We start from the raw sequence: 17055 nt of genomic DNA, 5'->3' as shown, positions 1-17055 counted from the left end.
TGAATCGAGTAATATTAATCTTATTCAGAGCACTCAATATTTATCATCCTTTGATGATATTCATCTCATCTACCAGAACAAGTATATTAAGAAATTGTATTAATAAGGTTCCAGTTATATCATATAAGGATCCAGAGAGCTTCCAGAACTGGCGTTGTAAGTTCTAAGGAATTTCGGAAGGGTATATTGGTGAATACTTGTATTCACAACGAGCGCTTTAAGAATCAACTAGAAACAACTATAGTTGGTCCTTATTATTCTCTAGTGATGCATGGTTACTGATAATCAGTCATCAAATATTCTTTTACTTTCCTTATTGGTATTCTTCAAGAACTTCATAGAAGCAGCGGTAAGAATTATCAATCACCGGTCACTGAACCTTATGGTGATTATTTGTATTTATGAAGTTCATGTTTCTACCACTGAGCTAGAGCTGAGGTTTGAACCCAGTAATTTTGCGAGCCGGACGGCCTTAATTTTTTGTGAATTTATTCGCAAAAGAGGGAATTTAGAGACTGCTCTTATAAATATCAGAAACGTCGTATTATCTGTGAAGGATTTACAATCCACAACTTCACACAATGGCTTCACAACGTGGGACTCTATCATAAGAGATAACCCCTCAGGAAGCACCATTTCACAAATGGTAGTGCAGAAATATAAAAAAACAGCTTTGCCGATTCTCTGCCCTGCCACTGCATTTCTATAGATGATAGTTGATAAGGGTATATTATTTGATATAATATTGAATGTCCATTCTTGTTTGAAATGATAGATTATATACTATTGGTAGGCTATATGTCAATGATTAACTAATGCATTCATATAATCAAGATGAGATATTTGTCAATCAATTATCACATTTCAACATTGTTAAAACACGATCTGACAACGTTACAGAGGTAGAAAAAGATAGCGCTATCTGCTTTGTCGAATGATAGACAAGGATAGCAACACCATTGTTAATTTGAATACTGTCCTTATAACGTGGACCTTACTATAGAACAGAATCAACATAAGATTTAGAACAAAATCAAGATTTGCAACACAACCACTTATGTATCACGTAAAATGATACACAAGTTACAGCGTTGCAACTTATTCTGGCTACATCCTTAGCTTGATATTGCTCAAGCCTCCCCTCTTCGAAAAGTCACCAAGGAGGACCTTCTCCTACCCGTCCTCTCAATCGCTCTCTTTTCCTCCCTCCTTTCATCTCTCTTTTCCTCCCTTCTACTCTCTTACTCTTCAGCGTCCTTGACAACGGAATTCAGGTGGTAAGTCTATATAAAATGGAAAAGCCTCTCTGCCAATGACACATTGCTTTGGTTAGTAGTGTCGGCAGGTGTTTGGTAAATAGTTGCCGTGGTTTTTCTGTTTGAAGTGTGTTGATAAAGTGTGCGGAATGGGTGTTGTTATCAGGTCTTCAACTATGAAGGTATGCTTTCGAATATAGCTACATTTTTCAAATTTATTTTTAAAGTAAAATTAGTGTCAGTAACAAAATTATTGAATAGAATACTTGTTTTTCTAATAGTAGAGGGAGAAGCTCTTAAAGGGGGTTCACCTCATTGTTTAGATTCCAAGCAGGGATTATAAATATGTAATTTATAATTCATTTATTGTATAAAATACTATAATCATAATACAATTATAACATTGCAGGAAAAACTAGGCTGAGCCTGTACTATTTCTCTCCAAAAATTTTGATAAATGCCAATGTTGTCCAAAAGATAAGGTTATGTTATAAGGTTAATCACACACTGCTTCGTTACTTGATTTTCGGTCCAGGAATGATGATTTAAAATTTTGAAGGTTGATTTTATACTCGAAATGAATCACAGAATGTATCACAATAAATTGAAAACTTTAGAAATATTGCACTTATTTGTTATTAAATATCGGGGCACCGAGCTTTGCTCGTTATTTTTAATTTCCTTGCCCTATTACCATAGGTAAGGAAAGTATTGCTTTCCGAAAAAAATTAAGGTACCCCAATTTCCAAATTTCTATACGTTTCAAGGTCCCCTGAGACCAAAAAAGTGGTTTTTGGGTATTGGTCTGAATGTGTGTGTGTGTATGAGTGTATGCGCGTCTTTGTACACGATATCTCATCTCCCAATCAACGGAATGACTTGAAGTTTGGAACTTAAGGTCCTTACAATATAAGGATCCGACACGAACAATTTAGATCAGATACAATTCAAGATGGCGGCTGAAATGGCGAAAATGTTGTCAAAAACAGGGTTTTTCACAATTTTCTCGAAACCGGCTCCAACGATTTCTATCAAATTTATACCTAGAATAGTTATCGATAAGCTCTATCAACTGCCACAAGTCCCATATCTGTGAAACTAGATGATACTATATTTCCAATTATCAGGCTTCAGATATAATTTAAACAAAAATTTTAAGTGGAAAAGATTGAGCATAAGAATCTTTACAAATAATGTTTAATAACATTTTCACCTGGAATTGAAAATAAGCTCGAAATTCGAGAAAATGTGATTATCCAATATTGCAAACTGTTGGCAACTGTTGATTCTATTAAATGATTCACTATAAAGAGATAGCAGACCTCGTGTGTCTCCAGAGTTATTGCCCTGTCAACAGCTGGTCAAATCTTTGAATAGTAGACTTGAGATGCGCGTGAACACTAGCGTCATGTGATAAATTTTCATAACAGCAAGGAAAGTTGTGTGAGTGCGCCACACTTGATTTTTATGAAAAGTGTTGAATGAGCAAAAATAGAAATTGAAGAAAATCTCGATTATGAAGAGATTATTTTCACGATATTGACTTTCATTATTCACAGATTTAAATAGGACAAATATATATTTAGAATGATATCTAGTGAGTGACAGCAGTATTTTAGTGATGTCCTGTATTACTTGATCCTAAGTTTCCAAGTTGAAAAATATTGGGATATTAAGTTCTACAGCCTTTCCTAGTGGTTCGGAGCTCACCTATAACTTCAAGTTCAATCATCTAAATTTTGGGAAAGAAATAGTACAAGGAGTATCCTTAGTTTTTCTCTCCCAATCAGTGCTACTTTGTAAAAAATATAAATAAAAAAATGAATCTCTCCTCTCACTCATGCACAAGTCTAGGCTTATTTGAGCATTGTTCTCAGCAATAGAGAAACTCTAATTAGGCTTTTATACTACAGTTACTGTATAATATAGTAATTGTACGTTGTGCTAAGTTTGAATGCTAAGGCTCATATTATGCACAATCTCAGTTTAAAAGGAGTTTAAATGAACTGTTCGTTTAAACCCGGAAAGAAACGTATTATAATAAATGTGACCACTCTTCAAGTAAGCGTAGATCATCGTTAAACTTGGATGATTTATTTGGCCCTTAGTCAGTATTATGGGATTTTCAAATCAAATCGAATCAAATTTTATTCTCACAATTTACAAATAATAAAGTATAGTTACAGTACATTTATATATACCCTTACGTTATGAGAGTCTCACATGTAGGCTTAAGCCTGTGTTTGTGAGGGATTTTCAAATTAGTGTAAATAGGAAAAATATTCAGTTTAAAAATGTTTTAAATGATTCGTTTCCAAGTTTTTGTAATATACAATATTATCTGAGTAACATACAATCCATGGTAAGTAGCTTCCTTGACCCAGATAAATTATTGCCTCTATTTTTATCATTGTATAGGCTACTTAAATGCTTGAGTCATAATTTGCTTGCATAATATCACCGTACATATCTGAATCTGATTGCCCATCAAAATGACATCAATTAACTCCAAATGTCAATTTCTCAATCACGTTAACCCAACCCAAAATTCATTTAATTATAAATTTTAACAGAAATATGGAAGGAATTTTAAACCATAGATTGATGAAAATAAACGAAAAATATTGTACCGAATAATTGATAGTCGACTGGTAAATAATCACTGAAACAACTTGAAGATTCAGCTTCCAAATTTGATATCATCTATATCTATTGATAAGCCTCTATATCTATCATCAATCTCAATTCTGAACTAATAATTTATATTCACAGTGTGGCAGGTTCAAAGACTTAACCTATTTCGGACTATTTGTTATCTAAATTAGAAGAATAGCACAAGGTTACCTTATTCTTCCTCTACCTATCATTTGATAATGTACTTATTGTATAAATGAATAACAATGATAAACTATATCAAAATCAATTCTGATATGATAATCTACATCCACACAGTTTCAGGTTCTATAGATTCATGAAAAAACTTTTGAAAGAAAATCATTCAATCGTTCCTAGTTTACTGCGTTATGTAATGAGACAAGAAGCTATTACAGTTACATGGTTTAATCATTGTAATACCAACAAGGAACTTAATTGATGTGAGGCAATGTATTAAGTGACTTATACATTAGAATTTACAGAACCCATTCAACTAGATGGCTGGAGATACTAAATACTGTACACCGTGAACCATTATTTCTCTCTTTATATTAGATCTTGATTTGTTGATTAGATCTTGCTTTGAAGAAGTTGAACGAGCGTAGCAAGTTCCTACTGATGACTTGAAGCTCGAGTCCTTGACAGTTTGAGGGTTTTTATGTTCGACGATTGCTCTCGATCGCTTTCTTAAACCAACTTCAAATTTTCAAAACATATTGTTTGAACCATTATACAAATCTAGTTAGTTCGGCAATAAGGTTGACTGAAATTTGTGTAAAATAAGTTGAGACTAGGAAAAATATACGTGTTGCCAAAGTGTGTGAAGCTTCAATCGCTTCATGCAAACTCATATGACTGAATATATTCAAATTGACAACTCTGTGTTGTCGAATTGAACACATCATGTCATATGGTCTTGCATGAAAGATTGAAATTTTGCACAGTTTGGCAACACGAATATTTTTTTCAAATCTCAAGTTACTTTATTTAGACTGTAACTCCTTTATCCTTCATGAAGCGTGAATAATATGTCATCAATATGTCATGTAGGTATAGAATGATAATCATAATAGTTGGGTAGGAATGATGATTAGGAGAGGAAAAATCAGGTGCGTGTCATAATGGATATTGTAAAATGATTGAACATAATCCTTTACTTATTGTCTCTTTTCTTTTTCCTTTATTAAAATGAGGTTCTGGTCATAATGGATATTGTAAAATAATTGAACACAATCCTTTACTTATTCATTTCATATTGTACAATCATAACTATAGAGAGGCTTATGCCCATAACTGATCTCATTCCAATTTATACCACATTGCAATTTATTATTGTATTATACTGGTATCAATATACACCTATCAAACAAAAATATCAGCAGCATTTTGAGCAAGTTCTTCAGCCCGTGGGGCTCTCTAGTATAGTCTTCCATACTTTGATGAAATCTCTAATGAACTTAATAAAGGAATGCTACATTCTATTGCTATTTCTTCCAATTAATAACAAATAAGGAATACATTATTGCATTCACAAAATCATTGTATGATGACTTGGTAGGGAACGCTCTAGTTATATTAGTGGGAACATTTCTCAAATTGAAGCTGTTGTGTACTTAGTCACAGATCTTTGACCAATCACAGACAAGCAGCCGTTTTGTGGAGTACACTCCCACTTTTAACGCAACGTGATTGGTCGAGACAAAAGTAGGCTGTATAACTCTCGCGGATTTAATTCAACGATGTCCCGATAGATTTCAGATTGTTACAGTAGATTGTTACACAGCCTCAACAAGGATTGAGAATCCTTTCTTAGTTCTTCATATATAATGTGAGTCATAACGAAATTATTCAGATTTTTGAAGTTCATAGAAATATGAATTGTAGATTTATAAATAATATAGATTGTGAATTTATAAATAATATAAATTGTGAATCTATAAATATAATTAATTATTAATTCATAAGTCCAAATTGTCATTTATACCTAAAACAGTACCCTTCTAACAAGAGTGGGTAGCGGGAATTCGCCACTTATCCAATCTATGAGATCAGATAGAATTCTAATCACTGGATCCTATCGCTGCATAGATCATACAGATGAAGAGGATCTCAATATGAATTATTAAAAAGTGTAAACATGCTCGTTACTCTACTCCAATACTATCCAAGTTTCCAGCTATTTTTAGCTAAAACCTATCAATTGATTTCAGTTACATTGTTCAGCCGAAAGCTTTACATTCAATACACTTCATCATCCTATTTTCCAACTGATACCAGAGACAAACTAGTAGTAGCAAGACTTGGGTTTATAATGTAAACTCTAGGCTGTTTTTTTTATTTTCAAAATATCACTTTTTTTACTTTCCTTGCCCTATTACCATAGGTAAGGAAAGTATTGCTTTCCGAAAAAAATTAAGGTACCCCATACGTTTCGAGGTCCCCTGAGTCCAAAAAGTGGTTTTTGGGTATTGGTCTGTGTGTGTGTGTGTGTGTGTGTGTGTGTGTGTGTGTGTGTGTGTGTGTGTGTGTGTGTGTGTGTGTATGAGTGTATGTGCGTCTGTGTAGACGATATCTCATCTCCCAGTTAACAGAATGACTTGAAATTTGGAACTTAAGGTCCTTCCCTATAAGGATCCGACACGAACAATTTCGATCAAATGCAATTCAAGATGGCGGCTAAAATGGCGAAAATGTTGTCAAAAACCGGGTTTTTCGCGATTTTCTCAAAAATGGCTCCAACGATTTTGATCAAATTAATACCTAAAATGGTCATTGTTAAGCTCTATCAACTGCCACAAGTCTCATATCTGTAAAAATTTCAGGAGCTCTGCCCCATCTAGGTAAAGTTTGATTTTAGATTCCCAATTATCAGGCTTCAGATACACTTTGAACAAAAAATTCTAAATGGAAAAGATTGAGCATGAGAATCTCTACAATTAATGTTTTGTAGCATTTTCACCTAAAATTTACAATAAGCTCGAAATTCGAGAAAATGTTATTATTTCAATTGCAAACTGTTGGCAACTGTTGATTCTATTAAATTATTCACTATGAAGAGATAGCAGACCTCGTGTGCCTCCAGCGTTATAGTCCTGTCACCAGCTGGCTTAGATCTTTAAATAGTGGACTTGAATTGGGCGGGAAAACTAGAGTCATGTGATAAATTTTCATAACGGCAAGGAAAGTTGTGTGAGTGCGCCACACCAGATTTTTATTTCAAAAATCACAAACATGGTTCAACACCAATGGAGGCATCTTCGCTCACGCTTATCCTTTCAAAATGCTAATACTCTCTCACCAGCCCTGAAATCTACCATATCCTGAATCTATCAATTGATTGCAGTTACTTTGTTTAGTCGAAAGCTATCATTCAACGAAATCTATTATCTATTCTCTCACCAACCCTAAAATCTATCATTTCCTAGATCTATTAATCGATTCCAGTTACTTTGTTTAGCCGAAAGCTACATCCAACAAAATTTATCATAATATTTCCCAACCAATATCTCTCATCAATCCTAAAATCTATCAATTCCTGAAGCGATCAATCGATTCCAGTCAATTTGTTCATTTGAAAGCATCACATTCAACGAGATCTATCTTTCCAGCTATTTTTGAATGAAACCTACAAATTGATTCATTTACTTTGTTTAGCCGAACGCCTTACATTCAACAAAATCTATCATTCTATCTCTTAACACTCTAACCGAAACCCCGGTCTGACAGGCCCAAGGGAATTTTTGTTAACCTATATTGGCAACACTGCTCAACGGTCACGTCCCATCCCCCCAATACCTTCCTTCAATCCCCTCCCCAACTCGGTGACATATTGAGCGTCTTCAGGGATACACTGCTCCAATGACTCGAGTGACTCGAGCTAGGTGACCCGCGTTTCATGGGAGCTTTTGACAGTTCATCACCCGGTCGCCATCTTTGATTTTTCTAGCCCGGGTCAGGAATCGTGACCCGACCAAATAGTACGGGCTACGAAGTTCTAGCTCGAGTCACCCGGAATCGGAGCGCTCCTATTGGTTGAAAGTTTCGCGTCGTCTGCAATGCTCTGGTCTGCAGTCAAGTAAACAACACAACTAAATGCAAATATGGAGGATTATTACGAATACAAACATGAGTTTGTTTTTGAAGGCATATTTTATAAAATAATTGGAAAGGAGGAAATTCACACATTATTGGCTGGTAAGTTTATTAATTGCATTTTTGACAATATTATTAGTTTAGTATAACTATTATATTAAAATATATTTGTGCTCATGACGTGATTTACGGTATCCAAAACTGTTACAGTAGGCTTTTTAGTGTTCATCAAGGAAATTGTGAATAATAAAATATTTTGTTAATATTATTCTGTGTGGTCATGAAAGTTATTGATCCATTTAAATAGCATTGAAATATTTACTTTTGATTTTGGCTACTTCTTAGATTTTCATAGCTGTTTAACCTCAATACCTATTCGTATTTTGTTTATGGCATAATTTATTAAAAAATAAATAGAATTTCATTATCAAATTTCAGAATACTTAATCGGTTAAACATAAACTTAAACCTAATAAACTTCACTCATTTTCATTTCATTAAAAAGTTTGTTATTCTATGGAATAGGCCTATGCATTATAAAGATTATAAAAATTATCTCTTGCTTTCTATAAGAATAATTTTATTTGCTATGCAGGTCCTCTGCATTTCATAAAGATTGATTTTAATTTAAATTTAATAGCTCAAGTACTGAAACTTTATGATTTTTGTTTTACAGGCAGCTTGGACTTCTTCCAGTCCTATCTGAAACAAAACTATGGCCACATCGAGATGGCTGGTTTAGCAGTAGGTAAGGCGCTTTCATGCAATCCTCTTATAATATAATTTCTATCACATACCGTAATAACGATTAGTGATAGTAGTCACATTGGTATAAATAATTTCACCATATTCTGCTGCTATTTTTTGTAGATACTGTGATAATTTATGCCAAGCTAAAAACTTGGAGCTTTTACATTAGAGTTGTCATTCAAAGTTTTCAACAAATTATGGCAATATGTTAAAATTACAGCAAAATTGCTTCCTCAACTTGTAAAAATCCCTCTATCTAACATGATTTTTGTTTTCCATACATTCTAAACACTGAGAAAGTTGCCAACAAAATTTTCCTTCATTACAAGTCCATGCAGACTATGCTTTCTTAGCGAAAATTTTGACAGCTCTTGTTGCTCTACATTGTTTGAGAACAGCAAATTTTTAAAGATAATCAACAACTTTTTTATAGAAGAATCTGTGAAAACTTTGGTGTATAATATGCAGCTTTAAACCCATTGCATTTTGAAAACTTAAACCAAGCTACTCCACAATTGAAAGAAGTCTGTCTTTTCGTCAATACTAAAGAAGATACAGAGAAAAACATAGAAGACTTACAGTATAGAGAAATCTCTAAAACTGTGAGACGAATAAAATGTTTAGGAAAATTTGTAACCTTTAATTTCTCCTAGGATAGTCAGTATTTGATTAACATTGGTGTTGCTATCCTTTTGCCAGATTTTTTACAATGTTGAAATATGATCAATAATTGTTAATTATTAACAAAATTTTCAATCTAATTATGCAAGTGTATTATTTATTGAAAAGTAAATTCACTTGATGAGTACAATAAATTGATTGTTCTAAAGAAGAATGAACAGTTACATAAGATATACTGGTATCAGCTATAAAAGGCAGAGAATCGGCAACGTTGTTCTTCTATATTACTCTACTGCCAATATAACGTGACCTCACTATAGACGCGTTTCTTCTATGTTATATGTGATTATAACATAATTTGAGCTACTCTTCCGGTGTAATTTAATCAAGCTTCTGTAAGATTTTGTAGCCAAGCTTGAAGTTTCCTTCAAAAGACAACTTCAAAAAAGTGGCACTGATACAGCCTGTTTGAGAGTGATTTATAACATATTGAAAATTAAGAACTACAATGTATTTTGCAAGCACCACTGTATATAGACTGCACTACTTGTAATTATAACATAATGCTTAGTAGACCTACCTTATGGAAGTCAATCATGTTCACTACTTAATGGTGTTTTAATATCATTGTTTTCTTTATGTTACAGAAGTCACCACAGAGGGTCATGTGTGGACTACTGATGCAACAAAAGTGAAATTTATTTGGGATTAAAAGTTAACAGACCGTTGTGCAACCCGGTGATAATCTTGTATTAAAGGAAGTTCTTATGTAGCAAGCACAAGTTATGAAGTTGGTAAAGGCTATTATTATTAATTACATCAGATGACTTTTGTTGCTGCAAGGGTGTCGACCATGTTCATCTACTGAAGCTGCAATGACATCCACTATCTCATAGAATGTTCTATGAGCAGTACTTTGAGAAAAATTATATCTGTCATCAGCAGCTAAGAATGTCTCTGGTTTGCTCAACATCCAAACTGTAAAAAGTATTTTCTCCTCAAGAGGTATTTTTATATTTGCAGGCTGATTAATTCTCCTTCCTATAACTTCTAAGAGCACCTAAAAATGTTGATGTAAATCTTTGTAAAATTGGAATTTAATAAAAAAAAACAAACAATCCACCAATTTTCGATTTGAAATACACCATGTTTGGTTTTTCGTATGGCCTATATCTTACAGTACCTCTATTATACGCTCATATGGCCCGCCGCAAAGTAGACCCACTCTAATCCACGAAAAGCAACCCACGCCGTGGGATGTTTTGTAAACCATTGCTATAGAATTATTCATAATCAATCAGCTGACAAGTGGATTATTCATTGCATGTATTACACAGATGTCTGGAGAAGCTTAGCAATGGTTTACAAAACATCCCACGGCGTGGGTTGCTTTTCATGGATTAGCGTGGGTCTACGTTGTGGCGGGCCTATAGTTGGGTCTAGTCAACTATGACCATCCTATAACTGAAGACGTGATCGATCTATCCAGGAATGCCTGGTCATTGGAAATAAATGATAATAATTTGAAATAGTCTACAGCACTGATTCCATCATAAAAAATGATATAGTCAATTTCGAATAAAATAACAAACCAGTTACTTGAGATGAGTAACAACTTGAGAGAAATGTTGCAACAACAGAAACTAGTCTCTCAAAATGTTTTTATAAAAATTTGGTTTAGAAAATGTAATGTTGGCTCTATTTCTAAACTCATTTTGGTTCTTTTCAAATGTCGAAAGTAAATAAGTTTTTCTTTCATTTTTATACAATTTAAAAGCAGCCAAAATATATTTCTAGGGAAAATGGTATTATTTTCATTCAATGAAGACTAGTCCAGTGGTCTCTTTGATGACGCCAAAAAATATAGTCCTATAATATATAATGATTATTAAACAAGAATCCAAAATCTACACCGCGACCCACTTGGTATGTTCTCAGTAGGTGACCTGAATAGAATAATGCTACATTAACCATGTTTACAAAATTCAGTGGAAAGATTCTGATGATAATAGTATGGAATCTTTTATCTGCATGGTTTGCTAAGACATTCTAAAATGGCTTTTAAACTCACTCATATTATAAAGTGATATTATAATTTCAAAATAACCCAAGTTGTGAGGTCTCGTATTATTACATTCCTGTTGGAATAATTCATTGAAAACCCTTAAAGGATTTCCCAATTCCTCCACAACAACCGCAGCAACTGGCCCTACAATGTTTGGTGCATCATAATAATTATTATTATTGTTATTCTGTTCCTTATCCAATTCTCCTAGAATAAACTCATTTATTACAGCATGAGCCATGTTTGTTTTGCAAAACAACTTACTTTTAGTGTCACACCAGTGTATGTGTGTGTGTTTTATTCAAATATTCGCGCCATCCGAATATTCAAAAGTACGCGCCAAACAGCATCGACCGGTCGATGTCTGGTTGTCGTTCCATGGGATCACTAGTCTGCCCCGGGTCAGCCGCCATTTTGTTCGGCTCTGGGTCACTCGAGTCACTGACTCAAAAGTATCCCTGAAGATAACCATTGTTTGTTCAGTTCCCTTCAGTGTCTTGACCTTGATGGGTGAATTGTCAAAAACGTGCCGGTCTGAGAAGCCCAGGGTTTCGGTTAACGTTGTTTGGAGTACGGTTTTCCATATGTTATTCCTAGTATCTTTTAAGATTGGGTTTGGCTATTAATTTTATTTTACCCATATTTATTGCATTTATTACACGAAATTATTCAATTTAAGTTCAAAGTTAAAACAGATTTTGTTTATACAAGCAAGGATTCAAGTATTAGTCTCTTATTCTACAATAACTTCTTATAATGTTCTTGTTTTTTATAATTAAATAAAATTACAGTTTTTATAAAAAGCATTGTTTTTACTATCCTACATTCTTGTGAGTATTCTAGAGCAATATTTATGAACATTACTTAACAAAAACGCTGGAAAATGCATTACTTTACTATGGTGGTCTCACAGGCCCAGGGTTTCGGTTGGCGTTATAAAAATAGGGTTTCGGTAATAGTGTTAACTAATATTCTCTCACCAACCCGAACATCTATCAATTCCTAAATCTATCAATTATTGATTCCAGTTACTTTGTTTAGCCGAAAACTATCATTCAACGAAATCTATCATTCTATTCTCAAACTAAAATAATATCCTCTCACCAACCCTAAACTGTATCATTTCCTGAATCTATTAATCGATTCCAGTTACTTTGTTCAGCAAAAGCTATCATTCAACAAAATCTATCATACTACTGTATTCCCCAAATAATATTCTCTCACCAAGAGTAACATCTATCATTTCCTAAATGTATCAATTATTGATCTCAGTCACTTTGTTCAGTTGAAAGCTATCATTCTATTTCCCCACTAATATTCTCTTACCAACCCTAAAATCTATCATTTCCTAAATCTATCAACTATTGATTCAGCTTCTTTGTTTAGCAAAAGCTATCATCCAATGAAATCTATCATTCTATTCTCAAACTAAAAATTCTCTCACCAACCCAACATCTATCATTTCCCAAATTTATCAATTGATTCCAGTTACTTTCTTTATTTGACAGCCTTAAATTCAACGAAATCTATCATTCTATTCCCCAACTAATATTCTCTCACCAACCCTAACATCTATCATTTCCTAAATCGATCAATTATCGATTCCAGTCTCTTTGTTTAGCCGAAAGCTATCATTCAACAAAATATATCATTCTATTCTCAAACTAAATATTCTCTCACCAACCCTACAATCTATCAATCCCTAAATCGATCAATTATTGATTCCAGTCACTTTGTTTAGCCGAAATCTATCAACTGATTCGAAATTCTACAAACATTCTTCGCGTCTAATTCAAGGTCATTTCCGATCATTTCCCATTTGCATCGTGATCATTTACTACGAGTGTCATTCAACCAGATTTCACAGCGTCGGTCATCATCAAAACCATTGATGAATAAAAGACAGGTAGCTAGCATCAAACGGATGTGGCGTTACCGTATTTAATTCAAGGTGAACTTTCAGTTCTTTCTTTGTTTCTCTTACCTTCTATCAACCAAGAATTTCATCCGAAGTCGTCATTAAGGTACGAACATTCTACCACAGAAAAAAGAACGGATAAAGAGCTTTGTTCTTTCTACAGGAATTATACTCAACAACTATAGTGAGGTCTACGTTATAATGGCAGTGGAGAAAGATAGGAGAACAACGTTGCCCTGTTTTAAGGCATTTAAGCGACTTCAAACTTTGAAAATGGAATACTGGAACTTTTTACTTTTGGGACTTTGTTCGTTTGTAGCCGTGTACTATAGTGAGGTCCACGTTATAATGGCAGTGAAGAAAGATAGCAGATCAACATTGCCGATCCTCTGTCTTATCTAATGCCTTCTGTAGACGGTAGCTAATACAGGTTTATTGATGTATTATTAATGGTTCATTCTCGTTTAAAATAATCAATCATATTTTATTGAGCAAGAAATCATATTTTTCAATGATTTCATGATCAATTTTTATAATTGAAATGAAATATTTTGTTAATTAATTATTAATTCTACATTGTTAAAAACCGATCTGGCAACAGAACAAAGCGAGAGAGAGATAGCGCTATCAGCTTTGTTGAAGGATAGACAAGGATATAGTGAGGTCCACGTTATAATGGCAGTGGAGGAAAATAGCAGAACAACGTTGCCGATCCTCTGTCTCATCAATGCCTTCTGTAGACGGTAGCTGATACAGGTTTATTGATGTAATATTAATGGTTCATTCTCGTTTAAAATAATCTATTATATTTTATTGAGCAAGAAATTACATTTTTTAATGATTTCATAATGAATTTTCATAACCAAGATTAAATATTCTGTTAGTTATATTTCTACATTGTTGAAACCGATCTGGCAACAGAGCAAAGCTAGAAAGAGATAGCGCTATCCGCTTTGTAGGATAATAGACGAGGATAGCAATATGAGAAGAAGTTGTGTGTATTTTTGGGTTCAGAATTTTATAAAATAACTTGATTAATTCAATATGAAGTGATAATTAAGTGTTATATTTAAATATAGTTTGGTGTTCTCTAAATTCAAAATGTTTAGCTTATATATATTTTTGGACGAAAATTGAACTTGAACTTTTTACAGTAGAAACATAACCCATTTTTTGGACATTTTATCAATTTATCGAAATTTGGGAATGGAATAGATTTGGGCCAAGCCTGTTGTTCCTTCCTAATCATATTTACATGATTTGTGATTCAGTCCACGAATAAATGAATATCATTTGTAATCAAACACTGCCATTATAACGTGGACCTCACTATATCCTTGTCTATCATTCAACAAAACGAATAGCGCTATTTCTTTCTAGTTTCGATCTGTTGCCAAATCGTCTTTCAAACAATGTAGAATTATTGATTATTACATTTACATTATATTTATTACATTCCTTAATCACAACATCAAATTAATGATTGGGAGAGAATCAACAGGATAAACCCAAAACTGCTCCTCTCCCTAATTTTAATAAAAATAGTTCAAATGAGGTTATGAAAACAATTTTATAAAGATCACAAAAATTTACAGTCCAAATATACATTATACTAAGAAATTTGTATCTCGGTTGATCAGAAAGATGAAACAAATTATTATTACACTTGAAAATGCATTAATGAATTGAAAAATATTCAAAAACTTGATAAATTTGAAGCCAGAAAAATCACAAAATTCACTATCAGCATATGATCATTATTCAACAAAATATTTCATTATTATAAAAATTAACTATGAAATTATTGAAAAATATAATTTATCTAGCTTGATAAAATATAGTTGATTAATTTAAAAGAGAATGAACAGTTAATATTACATCAATAAACCTGTATCAGCTTCCATCTATAGAAGGCATTGACAAGACAGAGGATCGGCAATGTTGTTCCCTTATTTTTCTCCACTGCCATTATAACGTGGACCTCACTATATCAACCAACTATCATCTGAAGTCGTTACTAAGATACCAACCTTCCACTCAAACCAACAATAATTATTCCATCAGAAATCGTTATAAAGATACGAATCAACATCCCGGCTCCATGTTTTACAGCAATCAAATCTTACCCGTTGTTTATTGCCGGTCGATTATTTCCCAACAATCCGGTGGTGTCCGTATAAATAATTCATTTATAGGTGGTTTGAAATGCATTTTCGTTGGCGAAGGGTACGCCAGGTGTTGCAGCCTTGATTTTATTACTGCAGAGCGAAAGTTTAGACCAATTTGACACGGAGTGTTTCTAAGTTGCCGCGCGGTGAAGGTAGTAAATCTAGAGTTTTTTATTGGGTCAGCGAAGGACAGAAATTAGTTCGACGAAGACAATGATAATCGGTGGATATAGGCCACGGAATAGTCGCGAACCTGGTAAGGTGGCATTATGGAAACTGTATTGTTGTCGGTAATATTTTTGACCTTTCGGTGTGGTTATAAGTAACTGCATTACTTCCGGGTTGATGAATGAGAATTAGTTGTGAAATTGAATGATATAATTATTTTAGGGTTGATGGGAGAATATTAGTTGGGAAACAGATTAATAGATCTCATTGAATGATGGATGAGTTTGGACAGAAATTTATCGTAAGGTTTTTAGAAGTTGGATTCAGAGTAGTTGAGTTTTAGTTATATTTAGATTTAGATGGAAGTTGGATTCAGAGTAGTTGAGTTTTAGTTATATTTAGATTTAGATGGAAGTTGGATACAGAGTAGTTGAGTTTCTGTTAGATTTAGATTTAGATGGAAGTTAGATTCAGAGTAGTTGAGTTTTAGATAGATTTAGATTTAGATGGAAGTTGGATTCAGAGTAGTTGAGTTTTAGTTAGATTTAGATTTATGAATAGAGTTTTAGGTTATTTGAGTTTAGAATTTTGAAATACTTTAATAGCGTGAAAAAATGTCATCTCTATAATAATCTTCAGCATATTCTTATTTCTTATAATAGCCTTCTTATAATCGTCTACACTCTCATCTTCTTAAATGCCTATCTCCTATTTTGTGATGGCTATCTTTATAACAGGTAGCTATCTTTTGTATTCATACTTTTGTAGGGATAATGGTGATATATAACATGGTTGAATCTAATAAGAGTTTTATAGTTCTCAACTATCGGTTGTGATCGTATCTGGTATAGTTTCCTCTTCCTCATACGGATTAGTTGAGCCATTTTACTATGAGCAAAAGGTGATAAGCTGTTCTAGACTAGACTGACCTTTTTTGAAGCAATTGCTTCAAAAGTTGAGCAAATGCTCTAGTTTATTCATACAATTTTGAGCAAAAGCTTTTACTTTTGAGCAAATGCTCAAACTATTTTTTTGATGAGCATGAGCAAAAGGTTTTGCTCACGTTTATTCATAGAAAATGAAGCAAATGCTCCATATTTTAGAAGTATAAGCAAATGCTCAACTTTATTCATATGGCTCATTGACAAGACAGAGGATCGGCAACGTTGTTCCCTTATCTTTCTCCACTGCCATTATAACGTGGACCTCACTATATCAACCAACTATCATCTGAAGTCGTTACTAAGATACCAACCTTCCACTCAAACCAACAATAATTCCATCAGAAATCGTTATAAAGATACGAATCAACATCCCGGCTCCATGTTTTACAGCAATCAAATCTTACCCGTTGTTTATTGC

General features: G+C 33.4%; 1 protein-coding gene across 2 annotated transcripts in view; it reads left to right on the top strand.

Annotated features, from left to right (window-relative positions):
- The first annotated feature begins 1311 nt into the window (after positions 1-1311).
- The window catches only part of LOC111060000 (carboxypeptidase Y), a 58333-nt gene continuing 42589 nt past the window's right edge, over positions 1312-17055 (top strand). For both annotated transcript variants that reach the window (XM_039437388.1, XM_039437389.1), the window contains exon 1: positions 1312-1438. In XM_039437388.1, the coding sequence (XP_039293322.1) occupies positions 1406-1438 (33 nt within the window). In that variant the 5' untranslated portion in view covers positions 1312-1405. The remainder of the gene's footprint in view (positions 1439-17055) is intronic.

Source organism: Nilaparvata lugens, chromosome 11 (assembly GCF_014356525.2).
Source record: "Nilaparvata lugens isolate BPH chromosome 11, ASM1435652v1, whole genome shotgun sequence".
NCBI classification, from domain to species: domain Eukaryota; kingdom Metazoa; phylum Arthropoda; class Insecta; order Hemiptera; family Delphacidae; genus Nilaparvata; species Nilaparvata lugens.
This window is presented reverse-complemented; position numbering and strand designations above follow the sequence as displayed.